General features: G+C 35.9%; 1 protein-coding gene across 2 annotated transcripts; it reads left to right on the top strand.

Moving 5' to 3' along the window:
* Positions 1 to 13,882: 13,882 nt before the first annotated feature.
* LOC136207729 (transcription factor BEE 3-like) lies at positions 13,883 to 15,235 on the top strand. 2 transcript variants are annotated; one of them, XM_065998768.1, is made up of 6 exons: positions 13,883 to 14,100; positions 14,158 to 14,289; positions 14,378 to 14,443; positions 14,509 to 14,577; positions 14,649 to 14,744; positions 14,819 to 15,235. In XM_065998768.1, exons 1-6 carry the CDS (start codon positions 13,969 to 13,971, stop codon positions 14,906 to 14,908), a joined length of 585 nt encoding a protein of 194 aa, XP_065854840.1. In that variant the 5' UTR covers positions 13,883 to 13,968; the 3' UTR covers positions 14,909 to 15,235. The 2 variants fall into 2 exon arrangements, with proteins under 2 accessions (XP_065854840.1, XP_065854849.1); XM_065998777.1 differs by having other exon boundaries at positions 13,887 to 14,100; positions 14,167 to 14,289; positions 14,819 to 15,230.
* The last annotated feature ends 4,896 nt before the right edge of the window (positions 15,236 to 20,131 follow it).

The raw sequence follows: 20,131 nt of genomic DNA, 5'->3' as shown, positions 1-20,131 counted from the left end.
TTGGTACATAGGTCAGTTTGATCTCACCTTTGAGTACATGGTCTCTAATGAAGTGATGCCAAATGCTGACATGCTTCATCCTGCTGTGTTGGATTGGATTTTTGGATAAGTCAATGGCACTCTTGTTGTCGCATTTGACTTCAATTGTTTCTGTTTGTACTCCATAATCCTCCAGTTGTTACTAAATCCATAGGACTTGTGCCACACAGCTTCCAGCAGCAATGTACTCAGCTTCAGTTGTTGACAGGGCCACTGACGATTGCTTCTTACTGAACCAAGATACTAGACAGCTTCTAAGGAAGTGACATCCTCCTGAAGTACTCTTACGCTCTAGCTTATCTCGTCTATAGTCAGCGTCAGTGTATCCAATGAGTGTGAAGTCATTTGTATTTGGATACTATAAACCTGCATTAACTGAGCTCTGCAAATATCTAAAAATTCTTTTCAGAGCTATATAGTGAGATTCTATGGGGTCAGCTTGATATCTTGCGCAATAACATACTGAGTACTGAATGTCAGGCCTACTAGCAGTTAGATAAAGTAGAGAGCCAATCATACCTCGATATAACTCGATGTCTACTGACTTACCTTTCTCGTCAGCGCAGAGCACAGTGTCAGTACCCATTGGGGTAGATATGGACTTACATTCTTCCATATCGAATTTCTTCAATATTTCTTTGGCATACTTAGACTGACTAATGAAGATGTCGTTCTTCCCTTGCTTAATTTGAAGTCCAAGGAAGAAATTGAGTTCGCCCATCATTGACATCTCGAACTCAGTTTGCATCTGTTTACTAAATTCTTTGCACATAGATTCATTAGTAGCACCAAAGATAATATCATCTACGTAAATTTGTGCCAGCATTGTATCTTTACCCTTTTTCTTAATGAATAAGGTTGTGTCAGCTTTACCTCTGACATAGTTCCTGGTCAGCAGGAAACTGGTCAACCTTTCGTACCAAGCACGTGGTTCTTGTTTCAGGCCGTACAGGGCCTTCTTGAGTTTATAAACGTGGTTTGGAAATTTTGGATCTTCAAACCCGGGAGGCTGACTAACATACACCTTTTCGTTTATAAATCCATTAAGAAATGCACTCTTGACATCCATTTGGAATAGTTTAAAGTTCATGAAGCTAGCATATGCACATAATATTCTTATAGCTTCTAACCTAGCTACGGGTGAGAAGGTCTCACCATAGTCAATGCCTTCTTTCTGACTGTAGCCCTAAGCTACCAGTCTAGCTTTGTTCCTGACTACATTACCTTGTTCATCTAGTTTATTTCGAAAGACCCACTTAGTTCCTATGGTCTTTTGATTCCTAGGTTTTGGCACCAAATCTCATACCTCATTTCTCTTGAATTGATCAAGCTCTTCTTGCATAGCGTTGATCCAGAATTCATCATGCTCAGCTTCGGTGAAGTTCTTTGGTTCATGGACTGAGACGAACGCAACATTGCTAAGATATCTTCTGAGTTGATTTCTTGTCATCAGGTTGTTCTCAGCAGCATCAATAATGAACTTCTCCGAGTGTCCTCTTGGAATTTTGATCTCTTTGGGTAGTGTTGAGTTATTAGGAGCAGGTGTTTCAACAATCTTTGCAGTTTTAGATTGGTCAGTAAAGGTAATTTCTGGTTTGTTTTTATCTTTGGTCAGCCTGTGTGGTAGTGACTCAGTGGCTCCATTTTAGTCAGCGGAAGCTGAGCATGGGTCATCTTCGGCAGACTGACATGACTTTCTTGCAGGGTCAGTTTCATCGAACTCGATATGAACAGACTCTTCTACAACTTGAGTTCGTTTATTGAACACCCTATATGCTTTACTGTTAGTTGAGTACCCTAAAATGATCGCTTTGTCAGCTTTAGAATCAAACTTGGCAAGGTTGTCTTTCGTATTGAGTATAAAACATTTACAACCAAAGACACGAAAATATCCAATGTTGGGTTTTGGTCCTTTCCAAAGTTCATAGGGGGTTTTCTTAAGTATAAGTCTAACTAAAGCCCTATTGAGTATATAGCACGCTGTCTTGACAGCTTCACCCCAGAAATACTTTGGAAGCATATTCTCACTCAGCATTGTCCTAGCTATTTCAACTAATGTTCTGTTCTTCCTCTTAACTACCCCATTTTGTTGAGGAGTTCTAGGAGCAGAAAAATTATGGTCAATGCCGCTGACTTCACAGAATTCATCAAACTGTTGGTTTTTTAATTCTCCGCCATTATCACTACGGATGTGAGCTAATTTTAAATCTTTGTCATTTTCAAGTTTTCTGATCAGTGTTGAGAACATCTCAAAGGCTTCATCCTTGCTACTCAGCAAGATGACCCAAGTATACCGAGAGAAATCATCTACAATGACTAAGGAAAATCTCTTACCGCCCAAGCTGAGTGGTTGGACAGGTCCAAAAAGATCCAAGTGTAGCAATTCCAATTGTCGTTTGGTTGAGACAATATTTTTACTTTGAAAAGACTTTTTAGTTTGTTTACCTTACTGACAAGCATTGCATAATTGATCTTTCTCAAATCTAAGTTTGGGCAAACCCTCAACTAATTGCTTTCTTGCTAATTTGGCAAGGAGGTCCATGCTTACATGACCAAGTCTCCTATGCCATAGCTAGGAATTGTCTTCCTTTGACACTAAGTATATATTTTTTGAAAATCTCTTTTCTAAGCTCAACATGAACACATTGTCAACACGAGGGGCAGTTAAAATCAAAACATTTGTTTTTCCCTCGAGCATCCGACACTCAGTGGCATCAAATACAACCTTTCTACCGCTGTCACACAGCTGAGCCACGCTCAATAGGTTATATTTGAGACCCCTGACTAAGGAGACTGACTCAATAGTAGGATTTCCTCCGATAGTACATGATCCTACTATCTTACCCTTTTTGCTGTCTCCGAAGCTTACATTTCCACCTCATTTACGCACAAGTGTGATGAACTGAGTTTCATCACCAGTCATATGCCTCGAGCATGCGCTGTCAATATACCAAAGCTTTGACTTCTCCGCGCACCTCAGGCTCACCTGCAATTTAAACTATTCATCTTTAGGTACCCAATTATTTTTGGGTCCTCGTTGGTTAGCATAAACAGGTAAAACATCATATTTTGCTTTGTGACGGCATACATTTATGGTGTGGCCATCTTTACCACAAAAGTCACAAAAGATTACCCTTTGAGGGTATTTCCTCTTTTGGTCAGCACGATGGTGCTGAGCATACCAACACACGTTTATAGTGTGTCCTCTCTTTCCACAGCAGTCACACTGACTGTTCTGCTGAGTGTATTGTCTAGGCTGACCAGTACCATGATACTTAGCATTGGGATAGAACCTTTTCTTAGCTGATGTACTCAGCCGGTTCTGTATAGATGTGATGTTCTTTCTCAGTTTCTTGGAATCTAATTGGACTTACGAGACAAACCGATGCATGATTTTTAGATTTACATCTTGCCTGGTGTTGTCCTGGAGCATATGTCGGAGGTCACTTAGTTTGACCTCTTCAATCTCATCACATCGCCTGCTAAGTGCCTTTATTTTTTTGTTACACTTTTTGATCAGTGTATATAGATCACTCAGGGCGTTAACCATTTCATTTCTAAGCAAGAGAATAGATGTTACCTCATTTGAGTGTTCCTCTTGGCCAGATTCATCTGAGAGGTCAGCTTTCTTAGATCAGCATTGGTCAGCAGATTCATCAGCCATAAAACATATGTTTGCTGACTCCATGGCATCAGCTTATGATGAGGTTGACTCATCACTGTCACTCCATATTGCCACCATTGCTTTTCTGCTGCCTTTCTTTTCTTTCTTCAGAGTGGGACAACTTGACTTAATGTGCCCAGTTTGATGGCATTCAAAGCATGTGACAGGCTTCAAGCTGTCCTTTTTGTATATGCTGTCGCTGGGCTCAGCTTTGTATTTATCGCTTCTCTTGAATTGCCTTTTGCTGTTCTTGTCATTCTTTCTGAACAGCTTCTTCATTTTTCTGGTGAATATATCCATCTCTTCATCATCTGATAAGTCAGCTTCTGTTGAGTCGGCTTTCATGACAAGGGATTTTTGCTTCTTGTCCTTAGTTTTGTCTTTAGCTTCAAAATTTTTCATGGAGATCTTGTGGGTCAGCAGAGATCCGATCAGCTCATCATATTTGTAGGTAGTTAAGTCATGAGCTTCTTCCATAGCTGTCTTCTTAGCTTGCCAGCTCTTGGGTAGACTTCTCAAGATTTTCTTCACCTGCTCTTCTTCTGTGAAGTTCTTGCCGAGTCTTTTCAGCTCATTTATGATGTTGGTGAATCTAGCGTTCATTTCAGAGATTTCTTCATTGTCATTCATCTCGAACAGCTCGTATAGTCTCATGTGTTGGTTCACCTTTGATTCCTTGACCTTGCTGGTACCTTCATAGGTCACTTCCAGCTTCTTCCATATTTCCTGTGCTGACTCACAACCTGAAATTTTGTTGTACTCTGCAGCATCTAATGCACAGTGAAGCATATTGATAGCCGAAGTATTATTTTGCAGTTTTTTAAGGTCATCCTCTGACCACTCAGTTTCACTCTTAACAACTTTCTCGTTGTTTACCATTTTGTAAGGCACAAACGGGCCTTGGACTATTGCAAGCCATGCACTCATGTTTGTAGCCTGAATAAAAAATTTCATCCTGTTCTTCCAAAATGTATAATTTGATCCGAAGAACAAGGGAGGCCGACTAATAGATAATCCCTCAGGGAGTATCTGTGTTGTTTGATTTCCAAGAAGGAAACGAGTGCTGTTCTCAACCATTTATAAAGATCAGCTCAAGATAGTTTTATCTTTGAGTAGTGAGCTACTGCGCTCTGATACCACTTGTTGGTCCCGTGTAATGTAATAGGATTAGTTCCAAGGGGGGGGGGGTTAGGAACTAATGTAACTTTTTCGCTTAATTGCTGACTTAATTTAATTCTTTAACCAACTTCACTCAGTTTAGGTCAGCAATGCTGAGCGTGATGCAAGACAGCTTTAGTCAGAGGCTGACTAGAACTGTTTTACTTGTGAGTTGGGAATGAACACTCAAGGTCAGCTTCCAACTCAGCACTCTGATTACTCAGCGTCGGCTTATACATATTATATACTGAGTAATTTAAACAAGCAACACATACATACATATATATATATATATATATCAAGAGAAGGGTTAGAAATTACTCAGCAGTCTTATCCTGGTTCGGCCTCACCGCATACGTCTAGTCCCCAGAATCCTTTCGGGCTTTTTCAATCCACTACTGAGCTCTTTAAAGGTAGAGCACAAATCGTTTACAAGCAATTGAGTATGCAAGAGTACCGTCCTCTATTCGTCTACTCAACCCTACTGAGCGCTATAACCAAACACTCAGATTTTCTCTACCGCTGAGTACTAAAACCGAGTACTCAGCACCACTCTCTCAATCTTTACAATTGATACAAATTTGTTCTTTTTAGATGAAGAACACTTTAGATGAATACAAATTCAGTCTAGACTTTTACACAGAGATATGATTTGGGTGTAAGTATTTGCTTTTCTTGTTTGTATGTATTGTTTTTCTTTTTGTACTTCGGCAAAGGATCCAAGTGATGAACTTGTCCTTTTATAGTGAAATCTGATGCTTCAATCATTTGAATTCGGATGTATCCGTTGAATTCAAACGGTCTTCTTGCATCATTCATTGGTCAGCATACAGATTTGCAGGCCAATCCTGTCGGCTGAAATTAGCAGGCGTCAGACTTGTCTTCTTCCGTCAGGTTTGTCTTTTAGCGTCAGTTTCGTCTTTTAGCCAAATGTCAGTTGACCCATGCGTCTCGAAAAGGTCTCTTGGCGTAATTCCAAAGCTTCTGAATTGGCGCAGATCCTTGTCGGTTTTTGTCTTTTAGTTAACGGATCATTGGCGCTGTCCTGATGAACACTCAGATAGACTTAATAGACATTACCTTCGATCTTTATCTTTGGCGAGGCTGAGTCATGTTCTACTCAGCTTCTTCGGTTAGCTTCGTCTTCAAGCTTTTGTTCTGAAGAAGACTTTTCTTCTATTATGCTGAGTTGTGTTCTACTCAGCTTCTGTGGCTCATGCTGACTTCATTCTGTCTTACTTTTTATTTCTGTTCTCATTTATAATTATACTCAACATTGAACAAACACATGAGTACAATTAAATCAAAGCACTTAAATTTAATTGTCTTAATCATGGGATTAACTTAAATAATTTTGTCAAATCAAAATCATGTGAAAAGGTGTTTCAACAGTAAATATTTAGGTGGGGGAGGAAAAGTGTTGATGACATGTTTGAACAGACGATGAGACTGCAAAATGGCTCCAATGCTCATCTTCTAGCTACGATAAGTATGGGGTGTCAACTTAGTGTGAATATGCAACTTAGTGTGAATATTAATATTGGACATGGATTGATGAGGTAATGGAATAAAATTTGGTGGAGCGGGGGAGAAAAAGTAGACGAGGGTGGAGGGGTAGAAGGCTAAGACATAATGTTGCTGGGAAAAGAATAAATAGGATTTTGCATGACATGAGATTGCTTGAAGAATGATTCATCAATGGTTCTAGGGGGATGAAAATTCAAATGTGGGATATGGGTGGGTTGAACAATGCATGATCCGGGTTGATAGGAAACATGAGGGGGTGTAATCAGTTGAGGGAACGAGGATGCAACAAGATTAGAAAAGAGGTATGAACTGGTAACAGTTACATGATTTTATTGAGAATTTTCGGGTTGAGAAAAGGGCGATAGAAAATTCCATGGATGAAGGGAAAACTGAGACGAGTCGGTTGCGGTTATTAAAGTATACTCAGATTCGACCATAGAAGAACAGTTGGTCTGCGATAAGGAAGCATGGATGGTTGCGGGTGGGATAGAAATAGGAGCCGGGAGGGTTGCGGGTGGAACAGAGACAGTGGTGGACGGTGCAACTCCAGTTGCCGAAGTGGTAAAAATAGCCGATCGAGATAGGCTATAGGTCGAAAGAAATGTGTTTGCCATAGAATCCAATAAAAGAGGTAGGGGTTCACTGGCGGTAGAAGATGGAAAGTAAGGGTCTGCTTGGATTGAGGTTAATGGAGGTTAATTAAAGGGAGATTATTTGTGTAACCTTGCTTGGGAATGAGTTTAAATGGAGGTTATTTTTCTAACCTTGCTTAACCTTACTTGGGAAGGAGTTTAAGTTTAAATGAGGGTTAAATGAGGGTTAAATGGAGGTTCAAAAACCTCCAATTTCAGTCCCACCAAATTGGTGGGATCTGGAGGTTCTCTAATCTCCCCTCCATTCCCTTCCCCTTCCTTTAATTAACCTCCCCTCCCTTCCCTTCCCCTCCATTCCCCTCCCTTTAATGAACCTTATGAAACTTTCATCCAAGCAGACTCTAAGGTGTGTTTTGCTATGATACCATGATAAACTAGGAGATTGAGAGAGATTAAGATAGAATATGAGAGTAACAAGAATTTCCCTTAATTTGGAAAGTATATTGATTGTGATATAGATGTAGATATAGGTAAGGGTAAAAGATAGAAACCAAGATAATATGTAACACTTAAAAAATATTAACAAAATATATACTAAAAAATATTGAGAGATAATAATAAATAATAATGATATTATTTAAATTATCTCTAACAGTATTTTATCATTTTTCATATTTATCTTATTTAATTTATACCTAACTCAATTTTTCACATTTAAATATTTGTTTAGAAAAATTAATTTTAATAAAATATGTTGTTGAATTTTCACATAATTTGTATTTTCTAGAATTAATTTTTATCTTAATAACCAGTTAATTATATTAATCTTTTCAAAATTTGATAAAAAAAACATTGAATTTCTTCAAAAAAAAATCTATAAAAAACAATAATAAAAAAAGTGCTATCCACAACTATAAATTGAAGGATGATTAAGAGTAAAATTATGGAATCAATAAAAAAAAAAATTGAGGTAGATTTAGAAAAATTCAAACGGGTATAATCGTTTTCTAATAATTATCAAGCTTATGACCTCTTCATTTTTTCTTGATTAAGCTTGTGGTGTTTGAGATAGATATATCAAACTTTTAATACTTAATTTTTACACATATGATATATATATATTTTTTTTTAAACAGACACGCATGATATATTAAGCTTTGTTAATTCACCTGTGAGAGGTCTAATACAAATAAAAGTTTAAAATTGAAAACTTAATATGTCTATTTAGAAGATAAAAAAAATTTAATAAAAACTTAGAAAAACAAATAACTGAAATATTTGTTGTTGTTTTTTTTTTTTTTTATAAATTAGCATCTTTTAGTGAAGAAAAAGGGAGGTAAAGTAAAAGGTTGAAAGTGAAAAGCATAAGTGAAACTTAGCCCTCCATATATACACACGACCATGCTTAAAGCATTTTTAGTGGGAGTTATTTGGTTCTAACTTTGTAGTGATTGGTTACAAACTACCACTATGGACCTTATCACTAAAGTTGACGTGTTACCAAAGTTAATAATAACCTTTTTCTTTAAACAATTATGAGAAAAGGCATGGAGAGGTAAGTGAGTGAGAGACAATTTACCATTTTAGTTCCTACCGCTTTCCAGAAATTTACATTTCTAGTCCTTGTATATTAATTAAACTTTTTTTTTATTCTATATAATTTTGACATAACAACCCACTCTAATTTTAGCACCTAAAAAGTTACAGGGTTTACAATCCAGCACTAAAATGCTCTTATAAAATGAAAATTAATAGCTATCACAAATCATGTCATTTCCAAGAACTCCCCATACATGTTAATCAAATCAAGCCCATCAATATATTGCATTCTCCAATTTTAATTTGCATAACTGTCAATCAACACTATAAATTTTACCATACCACCCATCACACCACATTATTTCCATATCTACTCTACCATTTCATATTACTTAGGATTTGTGATTTTATATACCTGAACTCAAAATATGTAATTAATGCAGTGTTAATGTTAATGTTGTATTGTTTGATAACTAATATAATATTATATTATTGGTTTGATGCACGGATGTTGTGGTACATAAGACGTATAGTAAAATTTCTCCCATGTACAAACTCAATTTTTACTAGTTTGGAGTTTTATTACAATAATAATTTGATAACCTTATTTAGTGGCGGAGCCAGAGCTCAAAGTCCGGATGAGCTCCATTGCATGAAGATTTTTTTTCTTAATAACGACTTAAGGCTTTGATTCATAGTAGTCAAATCAAAATTTTCAAATTTTTGATAATATAGAGTAAATTTGATCATAATTGGAAACATTAAGGTGCAAAATAACTAAGCTTCAATATAAAGTAAGGATAAGGTGCAAAAATACTCTAACGTTATACCTACGAACAATTTTACACCTAACGTCTAAAATGATGCAATTTTACCCTTAACGTTGGCAGCCAAAAATAATTTTATCCCTAACATTGACAAGTTTGGTCAATTAGAGAAATTATTCATCAAATTGTCTTCTCGGTCATGAATTTTGTAACTAAAAAAATACAATTAAAAATAATAAATGAGAATGAGGTTAATAATGATTAAAAATGATAATTAGGTAGTAATATTGATATTTTTAAAGGAGAATAAGATTTAAGGAAAAAAATTAAAATGAGATAAAAAGTGAATAGATGGAGATTCTAGCTTAGACCAATTTGGATGTGGAGGTTTATTTGATTATCACTGCAACCAACTATGCAAACTTAGTTTTATGTCATATAATTACATTCTATATTATAAGTACTAATTTTAATTATTTTGGGGGGCTGCTTCGGACTAAACCACTGTTCGTCAAGGGTGTTTCGGAGGGCCGGAGGGTCGGCCGACCCTCCCCACCCCCTCTGGATCCGCCCTTGACCTCATTATGTTTCTAGAATAGTGCACTCAACCAAACTAAAGTAGGAATCATACCGGTTCATGTAAAGAAAACTATTGATATTAAAAAATAAATATTTATTATCAATTAATTGACTGAATATATTTTCTTCAGAAGTTAAACTAATCAAATTTGAAACCAGTTACTTTTTATTTTTTTAAACTAGTTTTTATTTAAATTAAAAGTGAAGAAGGGGAGCCAGGTGCCAGGACATCCCAACTAGGTTAGCACTTTCACAGCGACCAAGGACCCGAACATAAAAATATATATAAATCAAAGAATCAAAATGTTACAGAAAGATAAAGAAAGTTGCTAAGAAAAACGATACATTGCTCGATCTATATGATTGTCCATAACCCTGAAATCCCACCATGAAACTGCAGCACCGACCCATTCCTGTAAGTACTCCCGCGACCATGTTACCTTCTCGAGAAACATGTGAGACCACAAGATGCATTTAATCTGCGAGATTAAGGCTACATCGCCACTTACGATGATGCTGTCAAGGAATCGGCCCGATGCAAAGTTTGAGACACGAGATGACGTAAGTTGAGTCGCTTTCAAGCCAAAGTGACGTCCAACCGCTGGAGTGAGCAACCTAGATCCGGTGTAATGCTGCCTCTAATTCCACAAGGTGTGCAAACTGATATGCTGAGGGGAAGGCAAATGAACCGGTGGAACCATCTGAGCCATCCCAAAAAAATGCCTCCGCATCTGGCCGTGCCTGCAATGACCGAGGAATATGTATTAACCTTGATCCAGCCCCGCGAAGGGGCCTGCCAACAAACTGTTAAGATTTTGGGAGCATGTCTCAACCAAGGCTACATCCACAAAGTATATAAAATACCCAGTTCGATGACTGAATTCCACATAAAGCCCTTTTGTAATAGGTCCGCACTCAAGGGCCGATGGTTCAGGCTCAACTATAGTCAATGAGCAACATGATAAATGAGATGCGAAATCTCAACCGCCAAACCTATGCTATTGTTCAACATATGGATCAACGCTTCACGACATTTGATCATATCATGTATCAGAGGTTATCTGGACTTGAGTATGTAGCGGAGGACTATTATGCCCGCTACAATATGCAGTGGCCCTAGCCCCCGACCGATCAGTAAGTTGTCTTCTTCTCCCTAACTCTTTACATGTGCACTTTCTTGATAAAATTGCAATGTTGGAACTTATTGCAAATTTTAAGTGTGAGGAGACAAACTTACAAAAACTTGTATAAATTTTTCAAATTTTTGTTGCGTCGTGTCTAGTTTAGTTTATGATGTTTTAAGTAGTTTTTGTGTGTTTTGCATGTTTTAGGGCCTAAAAACAAACTTCCTTCGAAGTTAAACTTCGTTATTTGTCCATAGAGATTGAGAATCGAAAATCTGTGCCCAAAGAAGTCGGAGTGATAGGTGAATATAAGGCTCGACATTCTCAAATAAGCAATTGTTCCTCATCTTCCAGATAACCCATACCCCATGCACCACGACACTAACCCACAGAGACTCTATCTGGGAACTGAACCTCTGGATTGCCGCCTTTTGCAAGAATTCCGTAAGGTTTGTATCCAAAACCATCGTAATTTCGAATAGATAGCCAATGATATTCCAAACCTGCTTAGCAAACTGATAGTCAATAAAAAAAGTGTAGAAGTGTCTCACTGTGATATTGCCACAAGTAGTAGTGCGATACTAACGGGATACCACGCTGCCGGAGAAGCTCTTGAGTCACCAACTAACCACGGAACGCCGTCCAGCAAAGAAGAGACCGAGATGGTAGGATAAATACCTGCCAGAGAAATTTAAAAATTGCATGCCACGTTGGTTCCGAGCATAACCATTGGTAAAAAAGTTTGACTATGAAATCGCCATCTTCAGCAGCCTTCCAAATACAAAAATCAAGTTCCTCACCGCTTTGTGTTTGATAACAACCCAAAGTATTCTTGAATGAGGAATAAGAGAAAATTAATAGAAATAATGGCAAATTATTATTCCTTCTAAAAGAGATATTTATGCATGATTAATGTGGAATTAATGATAATTAATGCAGGATTAATGCATGGATGAATATGCAAATAATGAAAAAAATGAATGAGTCTCTAGCATTATGCCACGCCACGTGGACCATGACGAGACACGCCATAACAAGATACGCCCGATGAGAGCGAGTAATGGAGACCAGCCATTATTCTCAAGGAGAGCATATATACGCCTCGACGGTTCTAAGAATACCAAAAGGCGCCCTTATAACCATCCATGAATGGGAATAAATACAATTAAATGGCAATTAATGCCATTAAGGGGAATAAAGACTTGACTGTTCGAATACCCCAACTTTGAGGGTTTCAAGGATAAATGCTGGGATTAATAGAGAATTGATAGCAATTAAAGATGAGTAATGACATGAGTGTTCATCTACATCTCTATAACATCCAAATATCATACATGGGGAAAAAGCATAATAATTAGACAAAGGATGAAGGATCCTCCATCAATATTCTTATGGATAAGGATCCCCCGACGAATCTCCCGGGTAGATACAAAGATGCTAAAAGGACTGAATAAGCATTTAGACATCGATCGTGACCAAATGTCCGCCAGCCAGATGGCGTATGAAGCAAGTCACATGCCACAAAGGATCCTTGATCTCTAGATATGCCTCGTAAAGGCCAAACGCCTTAAGGAGGTCCGCAACTGCCAAATCTTGGAAGACCCTCCATCTAGCGTTGATTCGCCCAAGGATGTCGGCATCGTCTTCCCACATGGAAACTGAAGCCATTAATGACTAGAAACAACTCCATAAATGAGCTAACAGCCAGACATGAATAGTGTAATAACTACTCATTAAAAGAGCATTAATCGAAGGCTTTCTAGTTACTAGTTCGATGGTTACAGGTATCCTAGTATAAATAGCCTCACATCCCAAGGCATTGAGGTACACATTTTGATTCTCTACTTTTGTGATTATAGTTTATTCTCAGAAATATTACTAACTTTGGCATCAGAGTATCCCCGGCCGATCCCAACGGTATCTCACAGGGAAGTGCTCCGATCAATGATTTTTTCACAAGTTATCAGTGTTGCTGAAGTTATTTTCTTCAGCAACGTCTGTGGGAGGGTGGGCAAATTCACGCAATCCACACCATCCAAAAAATCTGAAACCGGAGCTGTTAAGTGACGAGAAGGTACCATATGCGCTTGAATATAGACTTGCGAATTCATCCATTCCGATGTCCAAAAGTTAAGATCCGAATACCCTACAATTTGTCATAAGTAGTGTTGCCGAAGAAGCCCATAAGCTACCTTAACCGAGCTCCAGACTGAAGCAAGCGACTTCACAACGTTTTACCACATACCAGACCCCAAGCGAGCTTCCTAAATAGAGCCAAGTTAAAAGTGTCCAGCTACTTAACACCCAAACCCCCTTGTCGAATAGGTTTACCGTAGTCCTGCCAAGGTACAGTCACCAAATTTCGTTACGTGATAGAACCACACCATATGAAGTTCTGAATGTATCTATTAAAGCGCTTAAGAAGTTTAACCGACCACTTCTTAGAAAAGCACCAACGATAACAGCCTTGACTATTGTCAAATGCCCTGCCATAGGTGCCTGAAATTTTATCAACTATGCCACAAAGATACAAAGTTTTTGAGGTGTAAAATGAGATTTGTGGGGTTTGAAAGGAGTAACTTTTTAGGTTGAATAGTAATTTAATGTAAAGTGTTATATTTGTTTTTGGAGTTTATAGTTTATAAATTAGAGTTAAACGTTTAGCTTGTAGGGTTTAGAGTTTATATTATAAGTTTAAAAATTATATATATATAATTAAGTAAAAAGTATATAATAAATTAGATAATATTAATGTTTTATTGATTGAAATGTGAGGTGGCATGAAATAATTAAGGTTTTGATCTAGGCTGGGTTTCCTGATATAGTAAAATATTTTGTAATCTTAAAACATTGGTGAGCATGAAGTAGAAATAATTAAATAAAAAATGCAAAATGAAGAGGTGGGCTTCCACAAGAGGTAGAGTTATTTAATAGAGTGATGGGTGAGTAGGAAGCTACAAAACGTCAACTCAGAAGAGATGAACTCTTACTCTTACTCTTGTTCTTCCTCATCTGATTATTTGTTGGCCACAGCAACAGATGATCCACAATTCTTAATTTCTTCCGATCATCTCTCTCTCAACTCTCCCTGTCCAAACAACAATATTAAGGTAATTACATATAATTAATTAACCACGTTTCATTCCTTGTATAATTATATATATTAGTGCATGCAGACTAATAATGGTGGAAGAAAAAGAAAGAGAAAGGAAGACAAACAAATGGAGATGCCTAAAGAAGTTATTCATGTCAGAGCTAAAAGAGGCCAAGCTACTGATACTCACAGTTTGGCTGAAAGGGTATCTCCTTTTTCACTTTTTTTATTATTATTTTCAATCCTTCCATTATTCATTTTAATATCATCAAATCAAATATATATATATATAGGTAAGAAGAGAGAAAATCAATGAGAAACTTAGGAGCTTACAGGACCTTGTTCCAGGATGCTACAAGGTACGTAGGGTACTTGTTATAATTCAATTTTATATTCTTCAATTCATAACTTAATATCTTTGCAGACAATGGGAATGGCTGTTATGCTGGACGTCATTATTAATTATGTTCACTCACTTCAGAATCAGATTGAAGTTAGTCCCCCCACACCCCAATAATTATGTTGTTTTTAATCTTATGTTAATTCTAGTTTTTGTTTTCCCAGTTTCTGTCCATGAAACTTTCAGCAGCTAGTATGCACTATGACTTCAACTTCAACTTGGAGAGAGAGAATTTGGAAACAATACAGCAGCAGCAGCAGGTAATTAATTAGTTTATCTTTTTTTTTTAAGATATCTGCCCAAATAATCTTATATTAATCCTTTAACCCCTTAGGCGACAAATGCATATGAATTACAAGAAATGGAGAGGATGGAATATGGAGGACCTCCTAATTATTTCCACTCAACGGACTGGGCCCTTTGACTCAAATACATAAATAAATATTTGCTTTTCTTAAATTCTCTCCTTTTTTAGTTTGTATAACAATATGTGGTTGATTGTGGCATTTAAATAAGGTATGATCATATGAAAGGAAAATTTATAATTATTATAGTGTAATGTTGTAGTAGTAGTTGTCATTGATAGAATTGAAAAGGAAGGAAATAATTGGGAAAGGACATATGGAAGATGACATGAGTTAGAAGCATCTTACAGTATGTGAATCAAAATAGCTAGGTAAACTATCCCATCTTTTTTTGTTAGATATTATTTCTACATCGATAATGATTGAAATTTGTCACCTACCTAACTCTATACAACTTTTATGTTACTATACATCTTTTTTTTTTTTAACTGCACATATTTTATTAACATCCTCATTATTTGATTTGATGCTCACATTTATAGAAATAGTCACGTAAATATATAATTTAATCATACCAATAAATTAAACTGTTAGTTGAAGCGGTTGGGACTCATTCCCTTCTGAAATTTGATATAATAAAATGGTATCAAATTAGACATTCACAAATGTTTATGAAATCTTGAAAGAAATCGGAAAGAATAATAATTTAGTGTATATAAATTATGAAGTGTTGTGTGAAGTTGAAGAATGCATGCACCAAAAATAAAATAAAATAAAATAGAAGAAAGGGCATTTGTGTTTAGTTAAAGGGGGAAACAAAAGGATTTAGGGGTTGTGTGTGTGGGGCAGTGTATCCTTGAGAAAATGGGTAGATTCAGCCCCTAATTTTAGGAGTAATGGCAAACGAAGCATTGCTCAACACCGTTAACTATAACACAGTTGGAATTGGAAAGCGACGCTTTTGTTTTGGATTCTAGGACACTAAGATCCATTACTCTATTGTACTTCCAATTTATGGGCCTAGCTGTCTGGGCTCTGGGCCTTTTAGCCTTTTTTTATATACTTTAATCCTTTAATGATTTTTATTAATTTGACATAATTCAAAATTATGACTTGATATAGTTGTAAATAGTTTTTTAAAAATGAATTTCTACATAAATTTCCATTTTTTTATATATTTTTCTTTATTTTTCCTTATATATAAAAGAAAACAATATTTAATCTTAGAATTTTAGATTATTTTTAAAATCGCATGTTCCATTATTCTCTTTTTTCATCTTCTCTCAAAGAACATTTCTCTCAACCCATATCTCTTGTCTCTCTGAGAATCCACCACCGGCAATTAGCTTTCTCTAACCGTCTAAGCTCCTTTAATTTCCTCTTCCCATACAAAACTCGCCCTATGTTGTTAGCGTTTAGGTAAGGTCTCCTATCTATCAGCTTATCCATTCTTCAAGTGTTTAGCTTATATGGACAAGGATTGTTTACATGAAAAGCATAAATAATAATAATATTATTATTTTGTTAATGTTGGAAATTTAATTTTTAATAAATCAAAAATATTAACTTTTATTTTCCAAATGTCAAATAATATACTAAGCAGTTATTGAAAAAGAGCAGCGAAGGTGTATATTTTGTTTAACTGTTATAATATTATTGGCCATGATATAGTTGAAAATAGTAATCGAAACAAAATTGTAGTTACTTTTTCAAATTTGAATTTCTTTGTAAATTTTTCTATGGACAACTAGTATGGCCCGTTTGGTGGATCCATTTTCTTAGGCTATAGAATGGGTGTTTGCTTCTTAGTGGGCTTTTGGCTCCTTATACACTTTCTCTTCAGTAGATAACATAAAGATTGTTTTAATATTCTGAATTGTAATTTAATTATAAACATATTTCACTAATTTTGATTTTTTCTTTAAAAAAACAGAACAGCAATATCTATCCCTTAAATATGAAAACGTAAAATTACATAATACCTTATGATTGAAATGTGACATTGGAAAAGCCCAGTACTTTGATGTACTTGTATAGGAAGGAATACGACATCCTTCCACGACTGGACAAGTAGCGATTTCCCATTGGTCATATAAAAATGAAAGGGGAAAGATTTAGCTGGATTTTATAGATGTCCAACTCAATTAAGGACCCTCTAAATACTGTCAAGTTTATTCAATTTATCCACATCACAATACGAAAAAACTTTTTGCTTCTTCTATCTTTCTGTTTGTTACCGAGCCCTTTCTCCTCCACTTATACCAAAATTGACTCAAGCACAATATTAATTAACAACATTATGATAACATTATCCATTACAAATTCAATCTTTTGGAGCAAACAATGAGCAGAATGGAACTGATCAATATATTATATTATATTATATGAAAGAAAGAGAATGAATTGAAACTATAAACTTAAAATTACAATTAAATTGCTTCTAAGCTCAAACTAATATTTGCTTCCTTTGACCATAGACCTTTCCAGTTTTGTGATTGTCCATTTACGGACTAAATCATCCTTCAAATCAGCAATAAATTCTTGGACTTCTCTAATTTAGATATGCAAAACAATTAGGGGATTCAGAGGCCTAATGCGTCAGAATTACATAAAGCTCGCAAAGTTGAAGGGTCTTTGATCCTTAATTGTTTTATTCCTTATTTAATTGGGTAATTCTTGAACCATAGTAGAGTGAAAAAATCATGTTGAATTAGGTGTTTTGTTGAAAGTTTAATTGAGTTTGTTTGAACCGGTTAGAGCTTTTACAAACAGTGAAGAGCGACAGCGAGGGCGATGACGACAAATGGAGAACCGTGGTTCTGGAAGGGTAGAAAAGGATAGATGAAAAAGTATTAAACATTTTGTTTAATGATTAATGAGTTTTTTTAATTGCGATGTGGATAAATGAAAGACACTTGGCAATATTGTACGAAGGGTTCTTAATTGAGTTGGAGATCCAAGATCCTCTCATAAAATCTCAGATTTAGCGATGGTGGTCATAATACTCATACCTATTATTGGTCCAACTATATTTAGGTCGGGAAATTTCTAGTATCTGTTTTCATTCAAGTCGAGAATGAGGAAGAAAATTATTCCCGTTTTTGGAGATGGTTCGGGAAGTTATCCCCTGCCATGAAGATACTCAACTCATTACCGTTAAGGTTACCCATCCAAATACTCATAAATATACCCATTAATATATGTTTGGATTATGCGCCAAATTTGATTCTAACATTTTCAGAGAAGTGCAGATTTTGCCCCAACATACAAAATTACCTAAATTTAACCCTAATTTCCAAAGTAAGATCAATTTTATCCCTATGTTATCGAAAATTTGAAAAGATCGGTTTTAACTGTCATATTAGACCTTCCAAACATCATTATGTTAAGCTATTTAGTGTGTTATTAATACATTTAAAAAAAATACTCATTAAAATGCTAACAACTAAGAGCATCTCCAATGGAGATGCTTGGAAGAGTGCTTTCCATTGAATGTTTTATTTTTATTTGAATATTTTGATTTTTTTAAATATTTTTGTTATGAAAAACTATTTGATCGAATAATATGTCGAATATGTTTTATTATTTGTTATGGATGATTATATTTGAATTATTTTTATGTTTTTTTTAATATAGTTCAGTGATATCAGGTTAAGTGATGTCACATGTGTGACGTCATCACCATCTTCATTGCGGCCCAAGTTTAAGTGTAATAAGAGTCCAAAGAACGCCCTGATACGGTCCATGGCCCACTCCAACAGTCCAGATATATCCACCATGACCCAAGCCCAGCAAACAACAGTCCATCGCGACTTATGAGTTTCTGACCTCCGGACGTCAACGGATCTTCTAAAATCCTATGAGACAAAGGATTCCTCCCCAGATTCAGATTCCTTAAGGGATTACGAATCCTAGCTCCGTAAGGATTCCCAAGAAGGTGGCAACCTTAAACCTAATCGAATAAATAGACATGTATATACACAAGGTTTTGTACGTTAACTACTATCTCAAACTAGTTCATACCCTTCCATTCAGTCTTAATCATAAATTGACTTATGCATCAGAGTGGGTTTGTTGGACTCCGACCCCGTCTGACCTGCATACTGATTCGTAGGCTCATTATGATGTTGGATCATCATCACAGCTTGGACATGTGACTGTCGAGCGATTTCCGTAAGTGCACGGCTTTCGCTTGTAGTAATAAAAAAGATATCGATCCCACAAGGAACGTTTTGATAAATAAAAACTTATTATTTTGATTAAATTCATTTTCTCGAGGCTAATAGAAAAATCGTTAAATAGTTTAAATGGATATGTATTTTGCTTCTAATTCTGCCAATAGTTTAGATTACAATTTATAGAAATTACATTTAGGTTAAAGTAGAATTCAAGGCATGTTTACACAAAGCAAGAAAACAACTTATAACTTTGATCTGATTATTAATGTGTAACAATTTATCGATTAATTCAACTTATTAGGCTTTGAACTACAGACAATCTTTCCTTGGTCGGTCTAAGACTGAAAACCTTAATCAAATTTGGTGTTTTATATCCGATCAATCGAGTTCTTGTAAATAACCAAATATAAATCTAAATTTGCTTAAGTGTTCAACAAAGTTTTTATGGAAAATAAGATTTGTGTAAAAAGGTTTTATGAAAACACCAAATAAATTACTTTAAGAATATCGCTAGATCAGACTTAAAATAATAACAGTAAAGAAGGAATTGCATTGAAAAGATAATTCATTAATTTATTATGAAACGTCACAAGTTAACAGAAAAGAAGAAGCTTGGATAGCATTTTAACTAATTGAGTTTCGGGTTGTCAATCCTTTCCTCAACTTCGTAGGCTTGTCAGACCCTAGGCGCTTCATACACTGATTCCTCTCGCCGAATCCTCAGAATAGAACCTACTCGGTCTCTACCAAAGTGCAAACTTGACTTAGAACAATACTCGAACTTAAACGATAATATCTGTGTCTTGTATCTAACTAATTGAACAACTTGTACAACAAGTGTGCTTTTACAAAATTGAAACTAAAAATCTCTAACTCTCTTGAATGCTGAAATGCATCCTCTATTTATAAGTGTTGATGAGTTGTGTTGAAGGGACGAGTCTGTTGGTGAAGAGTCGTTTCTATCCAGATGAATAGACATGTCATTTTGGATTAAAAACATGTAAAAGGTGTCTGTCAAAGTTGCTGTTTCTGTAGAGATTATCAAAATCTCGGTCGCGTCTTTGGATTGAGGGGGAGAGTGCACGAATTCACGTTTCTTTCACAAGAAAACACGTGTTGTGATCAAGATATTGGGAATCTCGGTCGCGATAGAGACTTTTGCTC

This window comes from Euphorbia lathyris, chromosome 1 (assembly GCF_963576675.1).
Source record: "Euphorbia lathyris chromosome 1, ddEupLath1.1, whole genome shotgun sequence".
NCBI classification, from domain to species: domain Eukaryota; kingdom Viridiplantae; phylum Streptophyta; class Magnoliopsida; order Malpighiales; family Euphorbiaceae; genus Euphorbia; species Euphorbia lathyris.
This window is presented reverse-complemented; position numbering and strand designations above follow the sequence as displayed.

Excerpts from the sequence above, each read along its gene's own strand:
- LOC136207729 (XM_065998768.1), top strand. The coding sequence starts at position 13,969 with ATGAACTCTTACTCTTACTCTTGTTCTTCCTCATCTGATTATTTGTTG. Across the intron at positions 14,444-14,508 it reads TTGTTCCAGGATGCTACAAG|ACAATGGGAATGGCTGTTAT; the intron begins GTACGTAGGGTA and ends ATATCTTTGCAG. Across the intron at positions 14,745-14,818 it reads CAATACAGCAGCAGCAGCAG|GCGACAAATGCATATGAATT; the intron begins GTAATTAATTAG and ends TTAACCCCTTAG.